The sequence below is a fragment of the Lissotriton vulgaris genome, chromosome 9, assembly GCF_964263255.1.
Source record: "Lissotriton vulgaris chromosome 9, aLisVul1.2, whole genome shotgun sequence".
Classification (NCBI taxonomy): domain Eukaryota; kingdom Metazoa; phylum Chordata; class Amphibia; order Caudata; family Salamandridae; genus Lissotriton; species Lissotriton vulgaris.
Genome location: NC_141697.1, coordinates 526,604,382 through 526,631,778, shown reverse-complemented (window position 1 = coordinate 526,631,778; position 27,397 = coordinate 526,604,382). Strand labels below are relative to the sequence as shown.

General features: G+C 45.2%; 1 protein-coding gene across 3 annotated transcripts in view; it reads left to right on the top strand.

Annotated features, from left to right (window-relative positions):
* Positions 1-27,397, top strand: part of LOC147690365 (cytochrome P450 2F2-like) — a 533,126-nt gene that overhangs the window by 255,424 nt on the left and 250,305 nt on the right. For 2 of the 3 annotated variants that reach the window (XM_086938001.1, XM_086938003.1), the window contains one exon: positions 5,873-6,049. The exons of the other annotated variant lie outside the window; for it this stretch is intronic. In XM_086938001.1, coding sequence (XP_086794127.1) covers positions 5,873-6,049 — 177 coding nt within the window. The remainder of the gene's footprint in view (positions 1-5,872; positions 6,050-27,397) is intronic. 3 annotated transcript variants of the gene reach the window in all.

Sequence of the window (27,397 nt, the reverse complement as noted above, 5' to 3'; positions counted from 1 at the left end):
CCGGGAGAGACATCCTATCCAATTCAGAGACCAAACTCCGAAACTCTACCGGGATTTGGCGGTGATCACTTTACAGAAAAGATAAGATTTCCGACCTGCTACCTCCCACTTGTGGAACATTGGAGTGTCCTGCTCATGGGGTCATTTGTTTAGCCTCATCTTTCACTTGGATGCTAAGCTTTTCCAGCTGCGATCCATCGAGGAGACAAGTTGTGTTTTAGGCATAGATTTAGCTGCTGACAGATCGCCATCGAAGACCTTCCTGCCCAGTTCAATGAATCGCCGGCCTTGCTAACGTGGACATGTCATGAGGATGGGGAGTATCCGCCCGGAACCTATGATGATCGCCAAAGGAAAACAGACGGTGCTGAAGTCGATTGCTATGGCGCTGGCCAAGTCTGACTCCTCATAATATGGCTGGGCACATAACTGTCAACATTAATATTGATAGCTGGCTGGGTGGGGGGTCTGGAAACTGTGGCCACTGTCTGAATCCCTCTTCTCTGGACACTTGGAACTGTAAGTCCATTCTCCTAATAGTATGTTCATGTTTTTATTGGCACTCTCTCCTGTTTTCCATTTGTGATGTCTTAGTTTGTGGTTACACTCATCTCTAAGGCTGTCACACCACAGTACATGTTAGATATTAATAGGGTCCGACGGACAAAATACTGGCTGTTCCACTACAGACACCATGATGTTTAACACAGCTTTCAGGTCTAATGGGTAGAACAATGACAGTTACATATTTTAGGGTCCTTACCCTTAATGTGAAGGGTCTTAATAATCTAATTTACACAAGGCATTTTTTACCTATCTGGAGAATTCAGAGGCAGACATGTCTGTTCCAGAAGACACATCTCCTTTTAAACCCGAACAACCACTTCAATGACCCAGTCCCCTCTAACTGCCTAGCTGCCACCGCCCAATCCATCATTCCTAGCTGGACAGCAATAATTAATGCCTCCCTTCTTCAGGGATCAATACCCGACTCTCTGAAAGCTGGTCAAGTCCGCCCTATTTAAAAAAAAACTTCATTGATCCTGCCTCCCCTGACAACTTTAGACCTATTTCTAATATCCCATTCTTAGCTAAAGCTCTGGAGAAGTGTGTGCCACAGCAGCTGAGCCAACACATCACCAACTTCCACCTACTAGATGACTTCCAATCTGGTTTCAGGCCTGGGCACAGCATGGAAACCACCATTCTCCACATCGTGGATGTTGCCCTACAAGCCCTTGGCAAAACCTGTCTCCAAATCATCCTAGATCTATCCTCGGCCTTCGACATGGTCAACCATGAAAAGCTACTCGAACTCCTCAAAATCAGGATGGGAATGGATGGCTCTGTTCTTGAATGGTTTAGGTCCTTCCTCCACAACCAGTCACATGCCTAACCTGGGGTGCTGTCAAAATTAACCAGAGGGGCTATGCTCCAAGCACTTAATGTATTTAATGTTGAAGGGTTTGTTGGTTTCAGGTAAACTAATCAGACTTAAACGCATGTTGTCGATGATCTGTAAGTGACAAGCCTTAAGCTGGCAATGTAAAGTTTAATTGATGACATGTTGTGGGAGATGACCTCCATATTTCACTGGATCCCCACCTTCCAACACTCCCAAAGTAAGTGGAAGATGACTTATTTACTTAGTTAGACTTATTGATAGTTTAGGTTTTTTCCAAATGCATTTCACACCAATTCAAGTTAGCAGGAGCAGTACAGTTGCCTTGTCTCTCAAACACACTAAGTGTTATTAAGTATTGACATGTGTACTTGCACCATAGGTACTTCCAATACACATTTCTTTCAGTGCACACACTTCCAGACAGGTCTGCTCTCTCCATGAGCACAGGGAAGTAACACGCCGTATCCAGCATATTGCCAACATTTGGAAGCAAGAAAAAGGAGCGTTTAAAAAAAAAGGGGGGGGGGTTATTTGGCTTAGATTTAATTAAAAGCAATTTCAGAGAGGAGACAGCTAAAATAACGCAGTATGGAGTTAAAAAAATGATGAGCCACCCTGCTGAGATGGATATGTTGGCATATATGACATGGGTAGAAATGGACATGCATGCAAATATTCCTCAAGTGCAGAAACCATTTTGCATTGGGGCCTACTTTCATAGGGGTGCTATCTTGTACTGTAAGTGAGATAAAAAAAAGTATGACAGGGTTCTCTAAAGAAGTCATGGGCAAACAAGTGTAACTAGGATTATTTTATTGGGCAGACCTAGCAATATGAAACACTATACACATGAATATAATACCTTCATCAGCTTCATTCCACTTATTTGCAGGGAGAAAAATGAAACTACTCCTGAGATCGGGCTTACCCCCACCCTCCAAAAAAACAGTAGTAGTGGGGAGCCATAGCCAACGGCCAATGGGTCAAGGGCGTATATAATACGGTGGTCCCAGTATTATAACATCAAAAGTGTTTGAACAAGAAGACAATTCAAAATAGGATTCAGTTTCAAAAAGCAAAATACAAACAACATTTTTTGTTTCAGTGTTATTTAATCACACTGAAACTGATCGTCTTTTCTTCAGTCAAATATTGAAGGGCATACATTTTTAACACAGTTTCAACATGACAGTGCCCAAAGTGAGAAGAAGGGTAGGGGGAGGCTGTGATTCAGGTGGGGTAGTGAGGTAAAGCGGATAAGGGGTGTTACCCCAAAACCTAGTCCAAGGATGCTTGTTTCCGGGCCAGGGAGGACCTGGCTTGGCAGTTCAGGCTGTACTGTTCCCATGAGGAACAGGGTCAAGACTGATTTGATCTGAACTGGGGTGGCGAAGTGAGCTAAAGAACGATGACCGATTCAACCCAGATCTGTAACTTGGGTTGAGTGTCTGAAATGTTCGACTGTTCCGTCTATCATCTTCTTGTGTTTGCTTTGTTTGCCCTTAGTTGGCAGGGTATGCCAGACATGGGTGCCTTGCTCACTTTGCCACTGGATTCAAGTTAGCCTGGCTGATGATTGCAGGTACCCCAGAACTGGTTCCAGGATGCTTATTTCCGGTCCAGGAAAGACTTGGCTTGGCAGTTCGGGCTGGAATATTCCCATGGGGAACAGGGTCAAGACTGATTTGCATATGTCTGGGTCTGAACAAGGGGTGGTGAAGTGAGCTAAGGAACGATGAAGGATTCAACCCAGGTCTGTGACTGGTTGGTGAGCATCTGAAAAGTTTCAATGTTCCATCTATCATCTCCTTGTGTACACTTGTGATGCAATTCATGCAAGACACACAGGTGAATGAGAGCCCAACGTTTATTACTGGACCTTTTTAGCACCACCCTCACACATTTTCCTGGCTGTACTCAATGTAGTAATTGCATTAGACAGTCATGAGCACATTATCAATAGCTGAGGCGATCACATGCTGCAATTTCTTTGCTAAATTCAGTTGGCTTGGTTTACTGTATTTGTTTTTTTTACTTTCATGTGTGGGATCATTGATTTCATGATCCATTGTACACAACAATATAATTCACACTTCGTCTTTTAATCACTCCAACTCTCTTCCAATTTCTTGGCGGATCCAACATAATCTGGATTTTTTTGGGGGTTGGATTTCATTTCATAGATGTTTTACTCAATTCATTTGGACGCGCAGATAGTTATTGCTTTGTCCTGATGATGACTGTGTATTTTTACAATGGTCGAAACGTCGTTGATGCACATATGTGGCCGCAACTGAAGAAGGACGCATTGATTTGCTTTGTGTTGTTCCAGTTTTGTCCTGAACTTCTTATGTTTGTATAATTCCTTTCCTCAGCTACCTGTTTGGTTACACATTGTACTGCTTATTCATTTTTGTTGTTTCTGTACTGTCTTGAGCTACATTGTCTTACATGTTTTAGCACTTAAAATATTTTGTGAATACATTTTCAATAATTTGTAATCATTTGTACTTGACTTATTTCTTCTTTTTCTTCTCCCCCTTTTTCTCTTCTCTCCTTTTTACTGATTTCTTTAATTGGTGCATTTTATTTTATTGTTTAAATTTGGGTTTGTTGTATGTATTGTTACCTTGAACCTTTGTTAGGATTCCAGTATGCCATGGTGTGACAATATGTTTTAGACAACAGATAGATCTATAGCATGTCATTTTGGATTACACTTCGAAAGTAGTGCTAGGAGCTAGTTTTGTATGACAACTAGGACTGAAGTACCCCAGCTTAATCTATTTTTGTGGCTTACACTTTTTATATATTGTGGAGTTGTGAGAGCCAGATCAGGAGAATGATTACCCATAATCCCAGTTTACTTTTCTTGGAAGGTGTATACCTTTGAAATGTTGAAATGGGGCGAAAGAAAGACTTCCTAACTGAACGAAACGTAAACACATTTACTACTGTCTTTACTTAATGACTTACCCTTAGGAAGTATAGAGGCTTATTTACGAGCCAGGTTCACCACTAGATCGTATGCCACCATGTATGTCTATTCATGGACTTCTATATATGGAGTAAGGCTGAGCAGCGCAAGTCGCTGCCTTGCCTTGCTCTGGGTCAAAGAAGCGTTCCATGGGTGTTGCTGTGGGTGTTCCCACACACCACCCATGTACTTTGATGCCACCCCAGATTTATAATATCTTGTTAACCTGGGGCAGCGCCATTACCTTGCTGCTCACTACAGCAGGCATACCAAGGAGAAATGTTTACATACTGATGCACACAAGTAATGAGAAAAATATCTCTTGTGATTGTTTTAGTGCAGGAAGATGTCCCTTCCTGAACAAAAACAATCATGCTAACAACACAGACACCCTTGTACCATGGTACAAGAGTACCTGGTTTGGTGCATGGTTGCTAATTGTGCGTCAGCGCTGGCTGATAGGACAGGAATGCATCATATCTTGTAAATATGGTACATTCCTGCCCTTTTGAATTGGCGTAGGGCAGCTCAGTAAAATGACTTGAGCGCTGCCTTATGCCAATTCGCTGTAAATATGTCCCATCGTTTTTGCAAAGACACAGACTAGTGTCTATGTCCACTGTTTTGGTGGTGTTGTCCATGAGGGGCGGGGCTTGGTTCTGCCAACAGAGTGGGGGCCTAGCGTGCATGTTTTGGTTGGGTGGAGGTTCTGTGCTTCCGTGAAGGGCAGGGGAGTCAGTTCAGGGTGGGTGTCAGTTTAACAAGCTGCCTGGGCTTGAGCTTGAGCTTTTGGGAATCCGCACATGACATTGTTGTGCTGTTAATGGTGTATTGGCTAACTGGATGATTTGTGCTGTTTCTCTCCAGTAGTGGCAAGGATGGGGAGAGGGCAGTCATTGGCTTGCAGGGATTTTTGTTTCTGGCTTGGCTGTGAGGCTGTCAGCAGATACTTTGGTGACTATTTGTTCTGCAGTTTGCTTCCACACAGGTGCATGTGAATTCCCATGCTATCAAAGTGGGATGCTTTGCATGGTCGTGAAGCATTCCTTTAAATCGAACACAACTAAAGCATACACCCCCCAAAAAGTTTTTTTTTTACTAATCTACTAACTAATACCTCTAAACTGGGTACCGCAGTCTCGTGCTACTTGCTGGAAAGCACCTCAATGTCTCATCAGGTGTACTAAGCTCTATATATATAGCAGTTAGTTTGAAATTACAATTAGCAGAGGATGGTTCATGAATTATTATAATTGTAATATTTGAATCAAGGACCATGTCATTGGTGTTTGAAACAACCTGTTAACTCTCCTTTGAGTTACTAAAAAGAAAATGTCCAGATTCTCAATTTAAAGATGTGGGTACAAGTGCATCTTACATTCGTTTTCAACACTGCTAAGTAAAAAGCTGAATGGCGTGCCCTGTAGTTGCATTTGTGCAAACATGCATTTTACAATTGAATCACCTGAAATTTCTCTTCTCCTTTAAAGCTCTATCACATTTTCCCAGAGATCATGGACTATATCCCTGGACCACACCATCAGCTATTCAAAGATTTTCAACAGCTGCATGATTTTATTTTAAAGAAAGCGAGGGAAAATGAAAAAACACTGGATTCATCTTCCCCTAGAGACATACTCGATTTCTTCCTCATCAAGATGGAGCAGGTACTGCAAACTTTACAAATTCAGTTAACGTGGTTGAATAGGTTTAACATGTGACAGTGGTCACTCAATAAATTGTTGAATGTAACTGGTTTCTTACACTACCTTTGCAGAGAACTCTGGGTAGTTCCTAGGTTTAGGTGGAGAGCAGCTCTTGTATACAGCATCCCACAAGACCACCGACACTCTGAATTTGCTCACCTCAAATGTCTACTTTTCTATTAAAGTTTCTAAGCATAGGATTAGCACAGTGCCGTCCACGTGGAGCAAGAAAGAGACAAAGGCTATTGTCATTTATTGCTTCTATTCAATTATTATGTATATAATATGATAGTTGTGGTCCTCTCAATAAGTAAAGTGAATCCAGTGCAAATAAACAAACTGGTGATCCTGAAAGTAAAACAGATATTAATAATGCATTAACAACTGCATGAAAGATTGCTTTCTATGTATTTATACAGAATACTTGAACCTCATAGTCCCTCTTCAGTGGCTTTGAAGCCACGTTTAAAAGAGCAAACAGATGTACACATTCATGTGATGCATTTGATTAAGACTCGCAGTAGTTGAAACACGTTATGCCAAGGAACTCGCCTGAAGAAAGGATTATCACTGGTGCACAACTGGTTGAGCCTGCTTGCACGGATGGAGGAGTAGGTGTTTGTTCTGGTGGAATATATGGAAGTGATGTGCCCTACAGGCCCCAACCCGAGAGGCTGGGCATCCCTTACATCACCTTGCTTATGGAATACATATATACATATATACATATATCTATATCTATATATAGATATATAGTTAGGTAGTTATAGTTAGGATTTTTTTCAATGCAAAATCTCAAAATTCTATTGTGAATAACTTTGGCGCCGGTTGACGAATCTGCCTGAAAATTTCCTCAAATTTGTCTCGCGGAGCTCCGGTCCTTCCTTGAAAGTTTGGGGGGGATGCGTCAAGCGGTGGCCGAGATGATAGGGGGGTCCCAAAACATGTTTTCTCCATGTTAATTTCCATAGGGCGGTCAAACTCACTTTTAGCCCGAATGGCTGAATGGATTTCCACCAAACTTGGCAAAATTGTAGGGACTTGTAGCCCAATGTGCCTTTGCTATTTCTCAAGATATGTGCTCCAGTGGATTTTGAGTAATTTAGGTTAAAAAAAATATATATATCTATGGCAGCGCCCCGGTACGCGCACCGGGGAGCGCAGCGGGCGTGACATGCGAGATGCGCACAGAAAGCTGATTGGCTCTCGGGTGTCTGTAAACATTCGAAACAGTCTGGACCGGCCGCCATCTTGTGTCTCGGTAGGATAGAGAAACAAGAGATGGAAAAAAAAGGGGGAAATGACCATTAGGGGGCAGGGTAGACCCCCCCTGACCCCCTAGGTTTGATGTGGGGGCTATAAAAGGGCCCCCGGTGCAAAATATATATTATTATTTTTTTTTATTTTCGTGGGGGGAGCGCCCGGTACGCGCACCGGGGAGCGGACCGGGGAGCAGCCCATGGGGAAAGAAGAATGACAGAGTTTTTAAAAAATGTAGCCTTTTTTTATAACTTGGAGGTAGTTCTAAAAAGAACTGTTTTTTTTCTTCTTTTTGTTGTTTTATATTTTTTTGTGTTTTTGGAACATTTTGTACTTATTTTGGCTTTTATGAACTATTTTATATTTTTTTTGTTATTTTTATGGGGAGAAACAAAAAAACAGGGAATTGAAAATTGCCCAACTGGAGCAAAAAAAAAAAGAAAAAAATAGGGTTTTTTGGCTCATTTGTGGTTGTCCCCAGCAAGGACGATGAGCTTTATGCTCAGTTCACCATAGGAGATGGTCTTACCACAATGAATACATGTTATTCGGAAATCCGCAAACCGTGGCTGAATGCAAGGGTTCGTCTCCCTTGCCTCTGGTCCCGACGGAGTGGGTTGCTTTCTTTTGGAGGTGGTGCTTGTAGATTGAGGAGGGTTACTGGCCAGTTCCCTCATCTCTGCAGCAGAATAGTTGATCGGATGCTTGCGCTGCATGTGTCTAATCATGGTGTTGTTTCCGAAAGAATATTTTTTTATTAGGGTTCCCCCTTGAAAGTTCCATGCCACAGATTAGGCAAGTCACCTTGGCTGCATTGACTTTTTTCTTGCCCTCTGGGATCGAAAAAAACTCCCATACAATGTGTGGTCTTGGCTGGTATGGGGTATTGTGTTCTTCCAGCCATCTTCTCCTCCCCTCCTCCTCCTCCTCCTCCTCCTCCTCCTCCTCCTCCTCTTCCTCCTCTTGTTGACCACCAATGTAATCTTCTGGTGGTCCTCTTGGTGGTTGTGGTGCAGATGCTCCAGCTGCTGCTGCTACTGTAGCCATTTCAAAGTACAAAATATACCTCAAAGATTGCAAAACAGGTCTTCCTAAGTCAAAGGACAAAGTCAGAATAAGGAAAAAAGGTGGGGTCTTTCATCATTTGGAAAAAAAAGGCCTGAACCAATGAGAAGTGTTATTTTCAGGTCACAAGACCAGGGATTTCATCATTATGAAACCAAAACTGTTCTGCACCAATAAAAAGTGTTATTTTCAGGTGACATGACCTACACGCTTACGCAGCACGCCCCCGGGCGCGCCCCGGGTCGCGTCGCATAAGCGCGTCGGATGTTTATGTTGCGCGATCGTATCCGCTCGAGTGCTTCCGGGTGCGCTTATGCTGTGCGTATCACGTGGACGCGGCTACGCGATACATCACGATGATGTTTTCGTTCGCGGCAATAGCGCTAACGGGACGCTCTCCGGAGCGCACCCTGGGGCGCTTCAAAAGACTACGCTTTCCGGGGCGCGCCCCGGGAGCGCTCCAGGGTAAAATAAAAAAAAAAAATTGTTTTAAATACAAATAAAATATAGGATTCATTCATTTTCAAAAATGTTGCATTTCATAGCTATAGACATTTGCTATTAACAAAATCTTGAAATTCAAAGAAAAAAACATAGGTTTGGGGCCTAGGAATTAGCATTTAAAAAACCTATGAAATTCACTGTAAAAACCATAGTTTTCACACAAGTTATAGTTAGGAATTGGCATTTAAAAAACCTATGAAATTCACTGAAAAAACCATAGGTTTCACATCCGTTATAGTTAGGAATTAGCATTTAAAAACCTATTAAATTTACTGAAAAAACCATAGGTTTCACACCAGTTATAGTTAGCTGGAAATTTTACTGACATAAAACCATTGAAATTCCCACGTTATAGTTAGTTGGACTCACTATAACTTGCGCGCCTGCAATGCACTGCTGATGACGTCACATATTACATCACTCATGACATGGTCAGTGACATCACTCATGACATCACTGATGACACCATCCTTGTGACAGAGTGACAGACCTCCTTTCAGTGTAATGTAACCCTCAAAACACATATTCAAAAATAGAAACTAACATTTTGAAAAAAATGGAGATACCCATACCAGTTACAACAACCAATTCAGTAATTCCACCATCTATATACACATCCACTCATTCACCAACAGTTCTTTATAGTCACTCATACATATACTCACTCATCATATGTAGTGATACACCTATACATCCTTTTACACACCGACAGTCATCCAAAAGTTACTTACACACATACTCACACATGCAAATAAACTATTGAACATCCATTTATTTGAATATACAGCTATACACACACTAGCACATTACTTCTAAGAAACTTACATATACTTACTCTCTTAAACAATCACTTATAGAAACTCATACTTATTTAAACAGGAACTCTTTCAATCTCTCACTCTCACATATACTCACTTATATACATTAATACTCACATATACTAAATTAAAACATATGTAGGTATTGATAAAGACACTAGTGAGACAGTCATTCACTCACTAACACACACATATACACACACATCCACCCATACAGTCCTGCACATATGCTGTCTTCAAAAGACATAGAAACAGTGAGTCAATCATTGAGGGATCTATGTGTTAAGTAACACCACCACCACCAAACCATACAGACACTCATACTGATACTAAAAAAAACATCTATTAACCCATATACACACACATGTAGCTACTCACCAACCCATGCAGCCACTTATACACAAAGTGAAACACTGATACAAACATTTAAATATTTAAACAATACTCGCTAACAATAAGCCAGTTAACCAATCAATTTTTTTTATAAAACATCCATTAACACCCTTATTTAAACTTTTATTCTTCCATCGTCCTTTTTCATATACATATATAAAACATATTTATTTTTCAGAAAGACACACATTCACTGGATGGTGTCATCAGTGATGTCATGAGTGATGTCACTGACCATGTCATGAGTGATGTAATATGTGACGTCATCAGCAGAGCATTGCAGGCGCGCAAGTTATAGTGAGTCCAACTAACTAACGTGGGAATTTCAATGGTTTTATGTCAGTACAATTTCCAGCTAACTATAACTGGTGTGAAACCTATGGTTTTTTCAGTGAATATATATATATATGTATGTATTACCTACTGGCGGTCGCGAGTAGGTAGTTATAGTTAGTTTCAATAACTTTGGCATCATTTAAAGAATCTTCACACAATTTTTAAAACTAATGAGGCTCCTTGGTCAGCTCCTGTCTTAAAAGTTTCGGGCTGATTCGTCAAGCGGGGGCTGAGAAAAATGGGGATCCCAAAACACATTTTCTCCATGTTAAATTCCATAGTAATTTTAGACAAAGCTACAGCCCGAACTACTAAACAGAATTGCACCAAATTTGGCAAAAAAGGTAGGTCTTGGTCCAGAAAGCAACATTATTTTTAAATGGTGTAAATCTGTTCAGTAGTTCCTGAGAAATTAAAAAAAGAAATATATCGATATCCTCTTCGCTGCTGATGACGAGCTCAGCTCATCATCAGCTACGGCGGTCGTGTGCTGATGACGAGCTGAGCTCGTCATGTAACGCGTCTTTTTGAAAATTGCCGCACACAGCGGGAAAAGCCGCCGCAGCGATGCGGATATCTGAGCACAGAGGAGGAGTTGCGACTCCTCCCAAGCACGAGCTGACATCTGATTGGTTGCCAACACTCCAAACCAGGACATGTTGACAGCCATCTTGTGACTCAGTAACCGAGTCACAAGAAAATAGAAGAATAAAAGGTGAAAAACAAGAAAATAGGGCAGTGTAGAAACCCCCTGGCCCCTCGGCCTGCTAAGGGGTTCCCAGAAGGACTCACAGGCAAAAAAAGCATATATATTTTTTTTAAACGGCCGAATACACGCTGGATGTGCAAATCCAGCTAAAAAAAATCAAAACAAAGCGCGGGCTCCAGGGCTTCGTTTTAATGAACCCCCGGGAGGGCCAGGTCCGGGGGCAATATGTAAATATATGCAGGGGCCGCTTAGGCCCCCGCAGCCCGGGGACCGCCACCTCCCGGGGCTTCTGATACTGTTAGACCTGCTCCCCCGCTGTAGCGCTGTGACCGTCCTGCTCCAAACAGAAGCGGTCGCTCCCCACGCTGCTCCCCGCCCTGCCTGCCTGCAGCCTGGTATCGTAGCGCATCACTGCAAGACTGCTTGCCTGATTAATTTGCACATTATCTAAGTAGCGCTAGCTTGCTTTGACTGTCCATTAATTCATCTTTAGATCGTAGCGCCAGATTGCATTGATTGTTATTGTAATCATTTTCAGTTCATAGCGCTAGATTGCCAAATTGTGCTGTTACTACAGTTTCACCTGCGCTGCCTGTGGATATTGATGTGTGCCTGATTGTGCCGGTGCCACCGCCATTTGCATTGCATTTACGTCCTGTTTCGCTTTAGGCTGCCTACCATTTTGTTGTTGTGACTCCCTGCCCGGATCTCCGCCCCGCTCCCGCCTCCCAGCTGGTCCCCCCTCCCACTGATACTGTTATACCTGATCCCCCGCTGTAGCGCTGTGACCGTCCTGCTCCAAACAGAAGCGGTCGCTCCCCTTGCTGCTCCCCGCCCTGCCTGCCTGCAGCCTGGTATCGTAGCGCATCACCGCAAGACTGCTTGCCTGATTAATTTGCACATTATCTAAGTAGCGCTAGCTTGCTTTGACTGTCCATTAATTCATCTTTAGATCGTAGCACCAGATTGCATTGATTATTATTGTAATCATTTTCAGTTCATAGCGCTAGATTGCCAAATTGTGCTGTTACTACAGTTTCACCTGCGCTGCCTGTGGATATTGATGTGTGCCTGATTGTGCCGGTGCCACTGCCATTTGCATTGCATTTACGTCCTGTTTCGCTTTAGGCTGCCTGCCATTTTGTTGTTGTTGTTGTGACTCCCTGCACCGATCTCCGCCCCGCTCCCGCCTCCCAGCTGGTCCCCCCTTGCCCCTCCCCCCTCCACTACCCTCTTATGAAAGATTCTTTTGCGCGCAGCGCTCGCGCCCCATGCGCGCCGAAGGTGCGCCAAAGGTAAGCCCGTCTACGCCCATCCGCGCCTGGACCGCGCCCAGCGCCAGACCCCCTGGTCCTCGCAAAACGCACTCCACCCGCATAACGTATGACGCCGCTACCCTCTTTGCCCTCAACCCCGGACGCACACCACAATGCTGCGAAGCGGCCCCAGGACACACCCATGGACCCTTCACCTGCCACTCCTGCAAGTTCGCCTGCATCAGGACCCACACCAAATCCACTAACCCCAAACACAGCTCCGACTCTAACCACCTGAAGTGCATCCTGCTGAACACCCGCTCAGTCCACAGACACGCCACTGAACTCTGGGACCTACTTAACACTGCATCGCCAGACGTCGCCTTCCTAACAGAAACCTGGATGAACACCTCATCAGCGCCCGACATCGCCATAGCCATCCCGGACGCTTACAAGATCATCCGAAAAGACCCCACCAACCAAACAGGAGGAGGCATCGCCATCGTCCATAAGAACACCATCCGAATCACAACCAGCTCCGACGATAACCTCGCTACCGCCGAACACCTTCACTTCCAGATCCACACCGACCCCAGGACCACACTTAGAGGCACCCTCATCTACAGACCACCAGGAACCCTCACACAATTCAACGAAGACATCACTGACTTCGTCAGCCCACATGCCCTCACCTCCGAGAACTACATCCTACTGGGAGACCTCAAGTTCCACCTGGAAAAGAAAAACGACAGCAACACCACCACCCTTCTGGACAACCTGGCCAATCTCGGACTCAAACAACTTGTTGACACCCCCACCCACCTTGCCGGACACAGGCTCAACCCTATCTTCACCTCCAGCAAACACATCTCCTTCGATAACACCACAGCTCTCCATTGGACGGACCACAGCTGCGTTCACTTCAGCTACAAAAAAAACCTCGACCCACAACCCCCCGCAACCTATTCCTCGAAGAAACTGGAACAAAATCACCACCGACCAACTCTTCACATCGCTTAACCAAAACCCTCCTGCCATATCATCGGACCCAAACCAAGCTGCCACCAAACTCACACAATGGATCACCCACAGCGCTGATGAATTAGCACCCTTGAAAAACCACCAGATCAAACAAGGTAGCAAAAAGGCCCCCTGGTTCAACGATGACCTCAAGAAATCCAAGAAGTTATGTCATACTCTCGAGAAAACCTGGAGACCTGGAACCCAATCACCACTGAAGACACCATCCGCCTGATGAACTCCATCCACTCAGGATCGCCAACCGACCCATGTCCCCACCACATTTTCAACAAAGCAGACTCCATCATTGCACCCCATCTCCGCGATGTCATCAACTGTTCCTTCAACTCCGCTACCTTCCCAGAAAGCTGGAAACATGCCGAACTCAGCGCCCTTCTGAAGAAACCAACAGCAGACCCCTCTGAACTTAAGAACTACCGCCCCATCTCACTCCTCCCATTCCCTGCCAAAGTCATTGAGAAAGCCGTCAATAATCAGCTCGCCGCCTTCCTTGAATCCAACAATTCCCTCGACCCCTCACAGTCCGGCTTCCAAGCCAAACACAGCACCGAAACCGCCCTCATCGCAGCTACAGATGACATCCAAACGCTACTGGACAACGGAGAAACAGTTGCCCTCATCCTACTTGACCTCTCCACCGCCTTCGACACAGTCTGCCATAGCACCCTCATACAACGCCTCAGCAACGTCGGAATACAAGGAAAAGCTCTGGACTGGATCATCTCGTTCCGAGCCGGGAGAACCCAGAGAGTCCGCCTCCCCCATTCAAATCAGAGGCCACCGAAGTCATCTGCGGCGTACCACAAGGATCATCACTCAGTCCCACCCTCTTCAACGTTTACATGAGTCCCCTCGCATCCATCGCGCGACAACACAACCTCAACATCATCTCCTACGCAGACGACACCCAGCTGATCCTCTCTCTCACCAAAGACCCAAACACCGCCAAAACCGCCAAAACGCCTCAGCCAAACTCATATTGGACATCCCCCGTCAAGCTCATATTTCCGGTCACCTGAAAGACCTCCACTGGCTCCCCATCAACAAGAGAATAACGTTCCGTCTCCTCACCCACGCACACAAAGCCCTCTACGACCTAGGACCCGAATGCCTCAACACACGACTGTCCTTCTACACACCCACCCGCCAACTACGATCATCCAATCAAGCCCTCGCCGCAATTCCGCGCATCCATAGATCCACCATGGGAGGAAGATACTTCTCCTACTTAGCGGCCAAAACCTGGAATTCATTCCCCACTCACCTCCGCCTTACACAGAACCACCTCTCCTTCAGAAAGCAGCTAAAAACCTGGCTATTCGATAAGTAATGCACACACCCTCCCTCAAGCGCCTTGAGACCCTCTGGGTGAGTAGTTCGCTATACAAATTCCTGAACTTGAACTTGAACTTGAACTTATGTATTGTACATGCAAAGGGGCGTTATAGCCCTTGGTACGTGCTGCTGAATCCCTCATTGAGGTACAAAGTCATTAATGCGCGTGTTTCATCGAGTTGCTGCTCCGGGTCCAGTTCCAGGCTCACGCGCAGCCGCAGAGTGCAGAGCCCCGAAGGATAACCATGAGGTTAGCGACCCCTGTCTGCAGCTCTGGTGCACCACACCCTTCGCTCACCACGCAGCATCCGGGCGAAGAACATATCTGTGCCCAGAAGCGAGTACTTTTTGGGCTGGGGGCATTTATTGGTGTTACTAAACCCCTTGACTACCTATGGGTGGGTCTCTGCTCCAGGGACCACACAGGAAGGCTGGTGATCCTCCGCACAGGAGGGCGGGTGAAGCTGGCACAGTGCCTGGCTCGCCTGACTTCTTACATGCGGTTCCTGGATGTGCTCTGCTGCTCGCTGGACCCAACCAGGGACACTGGTTCAGGTTCAAACCATGGCTGCTAGAGGTAAATAGAAATGCTAGGTGAGTCCTGGTGCTTCTCCGGCTAACTACAGCACTAAGAAGCCACCAAAGGCCTCAGTAGGCACTGTACAAAATGCCCTAACAGATAAATGAAAGAGAAAGGATTCAAGACTATAAACCACAAAAGACAACGGTGGAAACGGTATCAATTGGCACATAAATAGTGCTCTCCAGCTACATACTGCAGATTTACAAGCCCCTTGCGCCTCTTTTATGCCGCTGTTGCGTCACTTTTGTGATGCAGCGGCGGTGCGAAAGATGCGCCATGGTGCGGGGTATTTACAACGTGACGCATCTGGGAGATGCGTCACCTTGTAAAGCCCTGCGCCATAATCAGGGGTTCCGGCGCAGGAACGCCTCCTAAAAGTGGCTGAGTGAAATTTACAAGATTTCACTCAGTCACTTTTAGGCCAATGCTGCGTCAAAACCCTGCGCCTGCTTGAAGCAGGCGTAAGGCTTGACACAGCATTGGACAGATAGGGCCCCCCAGAGCATTGCTGGAGCTGCATCGCGCTTGAAACGCAACTCACAGCAATGTGCCACCTTTACAGCACAGATGCGTCACGCATCTGTGCCGTTTTTGCCCCATGGTGCGCCGCATTGTAAATGCGGCGCACCATGGTTGGCTGAGCTGCGGCGCACAATAACTGGTGCATCCCTGGGGATGCGTCAGTTATTGTAAATCTGCCTCATTGTTTTTTGATGGTCATTATCAGAGTGTTTTATTAAAGTGGTATTTAACATAAAAAAACTTGTAAGGAGCAATGCTTGTTCACTTTACCCTTTCACTCTTGCGTTTGCACAGTGCCAGGTCAGGGACTGTCAACAGCGTTTGGTAGTTAAGGGGCGTTAAAAACCTCCTCACACGTCACTTGCCCCGAGGGTGTCGGCGCGAGAAGGGGGCTTGATTTACGCCCCTAAGGGTTCCAGGAGACGGTGTGCCCTGGCCAGGTCCGGCTGTCTGCACCTGGAGGTATTCACTAAGCCTGTGTAGTGTCATTCTATTGAAGGTGGGAGAGTGGGGGGTCTGCCTGTATTTATTTCCGCTGTGAGGTTAGTCGCTGTAAGCCGCGCCTGACCACTACCCTCTATAACGAGAGCCAAATGCCCCCTTTGCTCTAGTGCAACAGCCCCCGAGGAAGATGCCAGGATTTGCAATTCTGCAAGGATCCTATATTTCAAATTGTGGCGAAGATTGTCAATTTGTGCTGATTCACATGGGGGTATGTGGCCGGGCGCCATTAGCTGTCACACTGCAGTGCTTCTGGGAGCAGCCAAGCAGGTGCACGGTGCACCCCTCCCCCACAGCCCCGAAAACTGAGCTTTGTGTTTTTGCCATGAATCTGCCAATTCACCCACAGTGAAAGGGATGTAAATAACCAGAGACCGCCGGGATGTATTTCAACCCCCTTACAGGATTAGAAAAGGTTGGTTTCCACAATGTATGATCGCTCTGGGAGGAGGGTACAGACCAAGTGCTAACCCCAGCTCACCCATTTTACACATTGGGTGATCTTGAGCAAGACTTCCCCAGCCTATCTTTGGGCAAAACTGCAGCGCTTCGGAAAAAAGTCAAAATTGAGGCCTGAAGCGCTATGTATGTAAGTGTTCATTTACACTTCCAACCTGAATACACATTAGAAGCTGGCAACATCCGGTGGCCATCATTGGCCCCCTTCGCAGATAAGACTCGATCATACCTGGCACAGCAGAAGGGTCATGACCCTTTTAACCGGGCCACCAAGCTGGCCAATTAAAAATAGTTCTCCTACTACCATAACAGTTTGTGTTTTTACTGTACTACCATGGTACAGTGCCAGGTGATTTCTAGCTGCCTCTGACCTCAGTCACTGGTCTCTGGTGTGTTTAGTTATGTTTTTGATTGATTGATTGATACTTTATTCGATATTGTCATATCATAAAAGTACATTAATTCATAAAAACATTGGAGCTAAAAATGTACATTTGATGTTAAAAATTACTAAAAATACTATATACATTTAAAAACATAAGACATAACCAGATTACATCACAATACTAAATATATCAATATTAAAATATTATTGGTTAATAACAGTATCTAGAAGGTCTAAGGATTAATAGCATTACATATCCTCATGCGAATGAGCCAGGCACTTGATAAGTATTTTGCCACACCACAAACAATAAAAAGGGGATACGTGTTAGTTGTAATAATGCGGAGGGCAACCCGAAAGTCTCTAACCCCCAGCTCGCTACAGACTGGTCTCAGCCATCTATGTCTTGCCCTCTTATAAGCTTTACAGCCAAACAGGAAGTGTGAAAGGGATTCTGTTTTGCAGGGACAACAAGGGCATGCACCATTAGGGGCCCTTGAGCCTTTCCAACCTTTAGTGAAATAGTTAAGTGGTAAGATTCCATACCTCATCTTTAGAAAGATCACTCTGTCTCTAGGTGTTCTGATGAGATATAAAAAGTGGTTCCAGCTTCCTAATTGGTTTGTGTTCTATGAACTGTGTGGTTAAAGTACCCCAGCTTGGATTCCTCTGTTCTTATGCCTCCACCCACTCTCAATAGAATTTCTTTATTACTTGTGTTGGGGGTGGGGACTGGAAGGTCCAGGATTCAATCAAACCCATCTTCAGAGCCATCTGCTTAAGTTTGTTTACCCAATGTATTTTACCACCGGTGTTCAGTGCAATCAGTTGTCCAACACCAGGGCATAGTTTGCTAGCTCTGGGGTCCTCCTTAGGCGCACCCAGAACAGCGACGAGCGCAGATGAACTACACCTGAGATAGAGCGTTTGCCCATATCCAGATACAGTGGTTTCAGCTGGGTTGAGGCCGGTAAGGCAACTATTTCCCTTATGAATTTATTCTCTGCTCTGACCAAGACCTGGACATTTTCTCCACCCCATAATTCCGCCCCATATGTCGCAGAGGGCAGTGCCCTTCCTTCATACACAGCAAGAGCCGGGGCGGTAGGTCTACTAACTGATAATCGCTGGCTCCTCAAGATGGCACCCGAGACTCTCTTAAGGTTTAGCAACATCTAGGCTATATGGGAATCCCACCTCATTTTACTATTAATCCTGATTCCCAGATAGTCAAATTCCTCCACCACCTCGAGTGGAGATCCATTAAGGGTAATCTGGGGTTTCCTTCCCTTTTTAGGAGGGGGTAACACCATCAACTTTGTTTTAGTCGTGTTGATGGTGAGTCCCCGTTCATGGCAAAACAGGCTGAATTTATCCAATAATTTTTGCAGGCCCGTTGGAATTTTAGCCAACAGTAGGGTATCGTCCGCGAAGAGGAGGGTAGGTGTTTTCTCCCCGGCCAGGATCGGGGCATCGGCACTGTCCTCTCTCAAATGGTCTACCACCCCATTAACAAAAAGAGAGAACAGTGTCAGGCCATCACACAGCCCTGCCGTACACCCCTATTCACGGACACCCTCCTTGTTAGCTGCCCCTGGCTCCCCCACCTAATCCTAGCATAACTGTCCTCGTGGAGCTTAACTATCAGTTGCAGAAGATAACATGGGAACCCCATGTCCAGTAAGACCCTCCAGAGTTTTACGCGGGGAACTAGGTCAAACGCACTTTTAAGGTCTACAAAGGCCAGGTAGAGTTTCTCCTTCATAACGGTGACTATTTTCCAATAAATAGCCCAAAACCTGAAGACCTGATCTATTGTCCCCACATTTTTGCGAAATCCTGCCTGGAAGTGGGAGAGTATATTCCCCTCCTCTATCCATCTGTCTATTATATTCACAATCACCCGGCCAACTACTTTCTGCATAGCATCGATTAAACTAATCGGCCTGTAGTTGGCTGGGTCCTCCCTGTCACCTTGTAAATTGTGACAACTTCTGCTCCCTTACGGGAGTCGGGGACAGGGTGACCACCAAGGATTAAGTTTATCAATGGGGCAATAAAGTTAGACCACAGCTTAGGTTCATGTAAATACAAATCGCTTGGTATCCCATCCTGGCCAGCCGCTTTTGCAGGGGTTATATTCCTTATAGCTGCAGCTACTTCCTGGGCTGTGAAGGGCTCAGTGGATATAATCCCATTGTTACTGGGATGAGTTTGTCCCCACCAAGATGGAGCCACTTCTTCCTCACAATAATACAGATTAGAAAAGTGTGTATGCCATTGTAGTTCAGTTATATGATTGGCAAGGGGATCCACTCCTTTTCTATCTAACTTATTTATCATATTCCAGAATAGTATTGTATTTTTTGAGCTTGCTGCCACCTTTAGTTCCTGCCAGTATTCCTCCTCCCAATCCCTCTTGGCCTTTTGTATGCAGGCATTATATTCCCTTCTAGCCAGCCGTACAGCTACACTATCTTTTCCCTTAATCGCAATTCCTATTTCCCTTCTCTTCTCCCTACATTGTGCCGTATACCAGGGGGTGGTGGGTTGTGGGAGGTGTTTTCTTGTTAGACCTCCGCTGCCTTTAACTACAAAGAAGGATCCAATTTCCCTCACTAAGGTATTATAAGAATCTTCAAGGCTATAATTATTATTGTCATTATAGGGGACCATGATTTCAGAGACCAATTCCCTAGTTTGCGATTCCACCAATCCTCTAATAGAAAGCAGACTGTCTTCTTGACCCAATATTTTGTTCCACTTGAGCTTACGGTTACCATCAAACGGGATTAGTTCTTTTGTTATCATTAATGGTATCTCTGCTAGATCCCTCTCCATCCCCCATTTTATTTCCATACATAGTGGATTCTGGTAGCTGTCCTGTGACTGTACAACTTCCATATCCACTAATCTGCTCCAGGAACTAGTATCAAGCAAGATATAATCAATACGGGAGGGACAACTGAGTTTGTTATAAGTCATTGCCCCATTTGGGTCGGATAATGTTCTCCCATTCAAGGCACGTAGATTATATTCTACTGTTAGGGCATTTAGTTGGATCACTCTCAGGGTCCATTTTTTTATTGGTGCTAGGGTCAGCGGCGGGATAGACTTTATAGAGTCATCCTCATTCATACACATGATGTCATCTGTGGCCAAAGGTTCGTAAGTACATTTAAAATCTCCCCCGATGACAATACTAGATAGTGGACGGATACCTGCAGCTCCCCTTCAAGCAGAGCTATGGTGGATGATGTTTGGCCTCCCGGAATCCCACGTGCATATACATTAAACAGCTCAAAAGATTTATGGCCCATGGCAGATATATACAATATATCATGTGATAGCCATGGGTGAGGGGTGATAGCCAAGTTGAGTGCTATTTTAATCCAAATATGTAGGCCCCCAGAAGGCCGACCCCGCCCTGTACTAATTGCTGGGATAAAGTAAGTTGTGTATCCACATTCATATTGGGGAGATATACTCCATGTTTCTTGGAACATACAAAGGTCAAATCCCTCTATAAATTCATTCCATTCTGGCTATTTTCAAAAGCCCTGCTATGTTCCAAGAAATCATCCTAATTATTCCTGTGTTTGGGTTTACCTTGTTAATGATTGCATCTACGGCTTTTTCTCCTTTATCTTTAGTAGGGTGCTTATCTGCTATCGGCACTATCCCAAGACTTTCTTCCCTAGGTAACAGGGTTGCCTCATCATTAACCACCCTAGCATTTTTCCCGAACATTTGATGTTACAACAGGGTGGATTAGCTGGAGTATCCCTTAAAGCCCTACTACACAGTCAGTCAATTCCTTCCATCCCTTCGAACATGGAGTAGCGAGAAAGACTCGCATAACGGTTTTGGAGGGGTATTAGGTGGTTGGCCTGGAAGTGATTGCTGACTGTAGATGTTGGCTCTAAAATTGGGTCAGGGAACCAATGAAGATCTAGGGTAAAAATAAGTCAGATCACAGGGCGTAATGGAGTTGTTGCCCTTTTCTGGAAACCAGTTTAGAATGTGGCTAACTGTTCTGTGATCCCTGAAATTAATGACAATTATATCTCCCATTTTGTCCTTTGTTCTGCTACCAAGCCATGAGAGACTGCGAACGTGTAATATCTCGCCGTTTAGGTTTGGGGGAAGAGGACGATTCTGCCTAAGCCAATAGGTGGTTTTGTTTTTAACTGGGAGTGGTTTTCCCTCTTACCATCTTCTAATATTGGGACTCCTGTAAGGACCACCACCAGAGGAACCGCTTCTGGTGGCAGTTCCACTTGACGCCCCCTAGGCTTTGTAATCCTGTCTGGGGTTTTTCTAGCCGGCTTACTTTGTAGATTTCCTGAATTTGGCATTTTCTCTCTCCTGAGGGCTTCTCTATCTGCGTGTTGTTTGGCCTGATACAGTGGTTTATCAGTAACTGGCCTTGGGGGATGTGTTTTTTTTCTCAACGGTTTTTGAATCTTTTTGGGCAATGGAACTTGAGGGTAATGCCATAGGCGGAATTACTGGTATGGGCCTGACATTTTGGTTAGTTAACCCTGTGTTTGTAACTAATGTCTCCTCTAACATTCTGAGTCGATCTTCTATTCTTTTCAGTCTCTCTATTAGTGACAGTGTTGAGGTTCTGATTAGGTGTTCCATTGTTCCTATTAGGTCCTTACATGGAGTTTCAAGTGTCAGACGTTCTGGTGGAGTTCCTACTACAGGGGTCATCGTAGTGTTTGGTATAGGGGCTTTAGCGGATTTGCCAAAGTCAGTGTGGCTAATCTTTTTTCTCTGTGGTTCATTCCCCTTTTTCCTTCTTTTCCTTGGCAGTGAGCCTTGTGCTCTGGGTTGATTTACATTTTTTGGCTTTTTCTGCGCGGCCTTTGCTACAGGTAAGGGCGTATCGGGTATAACTTCTATTTACGGTGGTGATTTACAGAGAGAAGGTGAGGCTAGTCTATGCGACACATTGACTGTGTCAGGGGTAGAAGTTAAATCTCGTAAGAGGATTGGGATGCTGTTGTTGGTTATATGTGGGTCTTCGTTATCAACGGGGCAGCTAATGTGTGGTGGACTATCTATCTGTGAGCGACCAGGGGAGGAGCGTTTGTTTTTAATCAATTCGACTGAGCGACGTCGCTCGGCTCGACGTTCTGCAAGTGTGCTCTGCCTTTCGATGCCAGAGGAAATCCTGAATACATAATTGTCCAGAGTTCCTTTATTTGCGCCACTTAGTTCTTTAATGCTGGTCGAGGTCATGATGCATGGCAGCTATTGTCTAGGACAACGTCAAACAGGCCTAGATTAAGGGTTGACCCCAAGATTGCAAGAACACAACCAAAGAGTCTCGCAGGCTTGCAGGCCGATAGTCACACACAAGGAAATAAAATAAGCTTAATACCTTACAGTGCGATAGTTCTTGGGTAGGATTTCAGTCAGTAGGCCCAGCCCGGCCTCCTTCGGCTACTGAGGGCTACAGAGGGCCCGCCCTTTGCCCGGGCTTCACCCGGTGTCCCGCTCGCGTCCTGCTCGGCGGGGCTTACACCATTTTTATGCGCCTCCTGGCGCTGTCGGGTGATGCAGGGGCCGCAGAGGTTGCCAGTAATTGTAGTCCCCGGCCCGGCCTCCGCTCGGCGGTCGCGCCAGTTAGATGTACAACCAGCGGGACGGCGGGAGGCAGGCGGGGGGATCCGGTGTCAAGGAAAACAAGCAGCTATCGCCCAAAGATTATGCCAGCGGGTCTACAGAGTTATAGTAGTGGCGGCTGCTTCAATAGTACTCAAAACAACCAACCAATAACAGCTACAACCTTTGAAAGATTCAGAGTTCAGGATACCCCAAACAACAGCAACCTATGGATTTTCCGAAGTGGCTCCAGCCGCGTTCATTATTTTCCCAAAGGCTTCTGCCGTGCCTGAGATGCACATGGCAATGGCCGCAGTTGATACTTTTCCAAAACGGCTCCTGCCGTGTTAAAGCCTCCTTTGGCTTCTGTCGCCCATGTTATGCACTCTGCAATAGCCACAGATGAAGCTTTAGAGAAGCGGCTCCTGCCGCGTTGAATTCCCCAGCAGCTTTCTGCCGCATACGTAGTCCCCGCAGCAGCAGCGGCCGCGAACGGGGATTTTCTAGAAGCGGCTCCTGCCGCGTTAAGGTTTCCCACGGCTTCTGGCGTGTTTAGCGTGCTATTTGGACGTCCTGATCCGGGGTGAGGAAAGCTTCCCACACACCCGCACTGCTCCCAGCTGCGCCGCCGCCTCTGATACCAGCACGGCATCACGAGCTCCGCCCCAAACACTGCTCTCCAGAAATGAAAGCATTTTTATTTAACAGACATTTTTCTGTAAAAAATTTAACTGACCCCTCAGCTATCATTTGTAACTGATCAACAGAAATTTCCATCGGGAGGTGGTGGGGTCATTTGGGTGTAGGGTTTGGGGTGCCAGTTTGTGTCTCATTGAAGCTGGCCTGACACCCCCTGCAGCCTCATGGCAGGGACACCTGGGATGGGAGCATCTGGGGCCCATATATGTGCTCCGCCCCATCATGCCACCCAGATCGTGGTGTTAAAAAACCTTAAGGGGGCCCCCTGCAAGGTGCATGGAGGACCAGGGTTCTCCCCTTCCCCCCTCCTCCCACACTCCAGACCCAGTTAGGGGCCTGTGCACAGTGCCAGAGGGCCCCCCCACACCGTGAGGTCTGTGGAGGCAATGTTGCATCACTGCACCCAGAGAGGATTCAGCCGGGTCAAAAACGGGGCGTGGATCCGGTGGGGGCTGCCAAGGGGGCAGGAGAGGAACAGGGTGGAATGATGGGTGGGCTGGGTTGACTGGAGGGCAGACACCTTGCAAGAGAGAGAGAGGCGTGGAAGGCCAGGCACTTATAGGGGCACTGGGGGAGTAAGAACTAATGCGCTGCAGATGAACTGAAACAAAATGGGGTGCAGATGAAATATGAGCAGGTGGGGTTCAGATGGATTGTTGATAAAATGGGTGCACTTCAGTGAGAAAATACTTTATTTCATAAATGTATTACAGCCACAGCAATTCTATTAAAAAAAAATCCAATACCGAAAACATTTCAGGGTGCATGTGGAATTTTGACTGATGGGTGTATTGATTTTGTGATAGAAGGGGTGCAATCGGCGAGGTAATAAAGGGGTACACATTGAGAGTAAATGTGGTGCACATAGGCTGGTTAAAGCTGGTGGGTGGATTGGTACTTTTGGGGGGTAGGTAGATGAGAGTCGGGTGGGATGCATGTACATTGATGAAAAGGTGTCGGGTTGTACGTGCATCAGCAAAAGTATCAGGGCAGGTGTACTGATAAGAAATGGGGTGCAGGTGGAATGGTAAACATAGGGCTTCGTTGCATTGGTGATAACGGGGTACAGATGGACTGGTGAAGGAACAGGTGTCAAGGAATCATTAACAGGGGTACAGGTGATAGGTGACAGCTGGTGAACCCATGCCCTATGCAGCTGTATTGCAAACAAGGGAATGGGTGAGGTAGAAATTAGTTGGCATCACAGGGGCAGTACCAGTTAGCAAAAAGTTGGGGGTGCCCGAGCACAGGATGACTTTGCAACAAGGCTTCTTTCTGCACCTCTGTTGGTTCTTTCTGCATATTTCTTGCTTCTTTCTGCTCATTTCTTCCTTTTTCTGGACTTCCGTTGCCTCTGTCTGCATTTCTATTGCTTCTTTCTGCACATTTCTTCCTCTTCTCTTTCTACACATGTCCTACCTCTGTAGGCATAGTTGAAAATTAGCATTTAAAAAACCTTAGAAATTCACTGAAAAAACACAGATTTCAGGGACGTTACGGTTAGAAATGTTCATTTTAAAAGCCTTCGAAATTCACTGAAAAAAATATAGGATTCAGGGACATTATAGTTAGAAATTGGCATTTAAAAAACCTTAGAAATTCACGCAAAAAACTAAAGGTGTCAGGGACGGTATTGTTAGTTGGACATTTCACTCATACAAAACCAGAGAAATGGACGTTATAGTTAGTTGAGCTAAGTATAACTTGCGCCCCCCAATGCACTACGGATGACATCACATATTACATCACTCATGACATGGTCAGTGACATCACTGATGACATCTCAAATGACATCACTGATGACATCACTGATAAAATCATACATGTGGTAATCTAATGTACTTCCTCACACCCTAATATAACCTTTGATACACCCACTCTAAAATGCAGACTACCATTCTCGAAACCATAGGCACACCAATACCAATTACTACATACCCACTCACTGATTCCTAGGTCTACACACACATCCACAAACTCACCCATACAGTCACTCATACATGCAATCACTCATCAATACAGCCACTGTCATATGCACTCATATACCTATAAAGACACTCACATACTGCTACTCACCCATAGAGTTAATTCCACAGCTCGTGAGTCTTGCAAATAATCAATCACACTCCCATTTACTCACCTACACAGTCACACACACCATCTCACTGATTCATACAGATACTAACACATACTTACTCTCCTATTTATACAAACACTGAAACAAGCATACACTCATCCACAGAGCCACTCTCACGATTACTCACTCTCACATAGTCATTTATATACTCCAACACTCACATATACTGCCTTTCACATATGTAGTTTCTCACACATGTGCCACTGAGACATCCATTCACTCACCAACACAGCCATAAACATACTCACCCATGCATACAGCCCCTCACAGACACACTCTTGAATCCATACACCCAGTAAATCACCCAATCATACAGTCATGCAGGAAGTGACACACACCCCACACACCCTAACACCCAGGCACCCATACAGTTACTCAGACAACCAATCAATGACCCATATAGACACTCATGTAGCTACTCACCAACCCATGCAGCTGCTTACACACCCACAGACAGACTGATACAGACATTCACACAGTTTAGTCACTAACCCATGCATTCAGTAAGACATGTTTAATCACTCACTTATACAGTCAGTCTCGCACCTACTAAATCATCCATTCAGGCAGTCACACACCCACTCATTCTTCAATACACCTTGGCCTATATATATATATATAAAACATATTTAAACTTTACAGAAACACACAGTCACTGGATGATGTCATCAGTGGTGTCATCAGTGATGTCACTGACCATGCCATGAGTGATATAATATGTGATGTCATCAGCAGTGCATTGCCGGGACATGAGTAAAACTTAGCTTAACTAACTATAAGGGCCGAACATCTCCGGTTTGTATGAGTGAAATGTCCAACTAACTATAACGTCCCTGAAACATGTGGTTTTTTCAGGGAATATATATATATATATATATATATATATATATATAAATATATATATATATATTTTTTTTTTTTTCACTGAAAAATCCATAGGTTTCAGGGACGTTATAGTTAGAAATTAGCATTAAAAAAACATTAGCAATTCACTGAAAAATCCACAGGTTTCAGGGACGTTATAGTTAGTTGGGCAATTCACTCGTACAAAACCAGAGAAATTCAGCCGTTATAGTTAGTTGAGCTAACTATAACTCACGCCCCCGCAATACACTGCTGATGACGTCACATAGTACATCATTCATGGCATGGTCAGTGACATCACTGATGACATCTCAAATGACATCACTGATGACATCATCCAGTGAATGTGTGATTCTGTTAAGTTTAAATATGTTTACAAATATATATACATCACAAAAGAACCAAATCCCAACTGGGAAGGAGGCGGCAAACCCGTATCAGCCAAGGAATATTATTTAAACAAAACAACACGTTTCAGCTGCACTGGCCTTTGTCGACAAAGGCCAGGGGGGCTGAAATACCTTGTTTTGTTTAAATACATTTCATTGGCTGATACGGGTGTGCCGCCTCCTGCCGCCTCCTTCTCAGTTGGGATTTGGTTCTTATGTGGCTTCTGCCTTCACTGCTGGCACCGACGACTTGTAGGCAGGAGTCTGACGTAAATTGGCAGAATTCTATTGAATCGCATATATATCAATCCAAAAAAGGGTGTGCCACTTGCTTGGAACACACACAATGACAAGCCGGACTCCTGTATGTTTTAAAAGCGTCCTTTATTCCAGTAGGTCAGCATTTCTGAATTCCCATTAAAAACGCCCGACGCGTT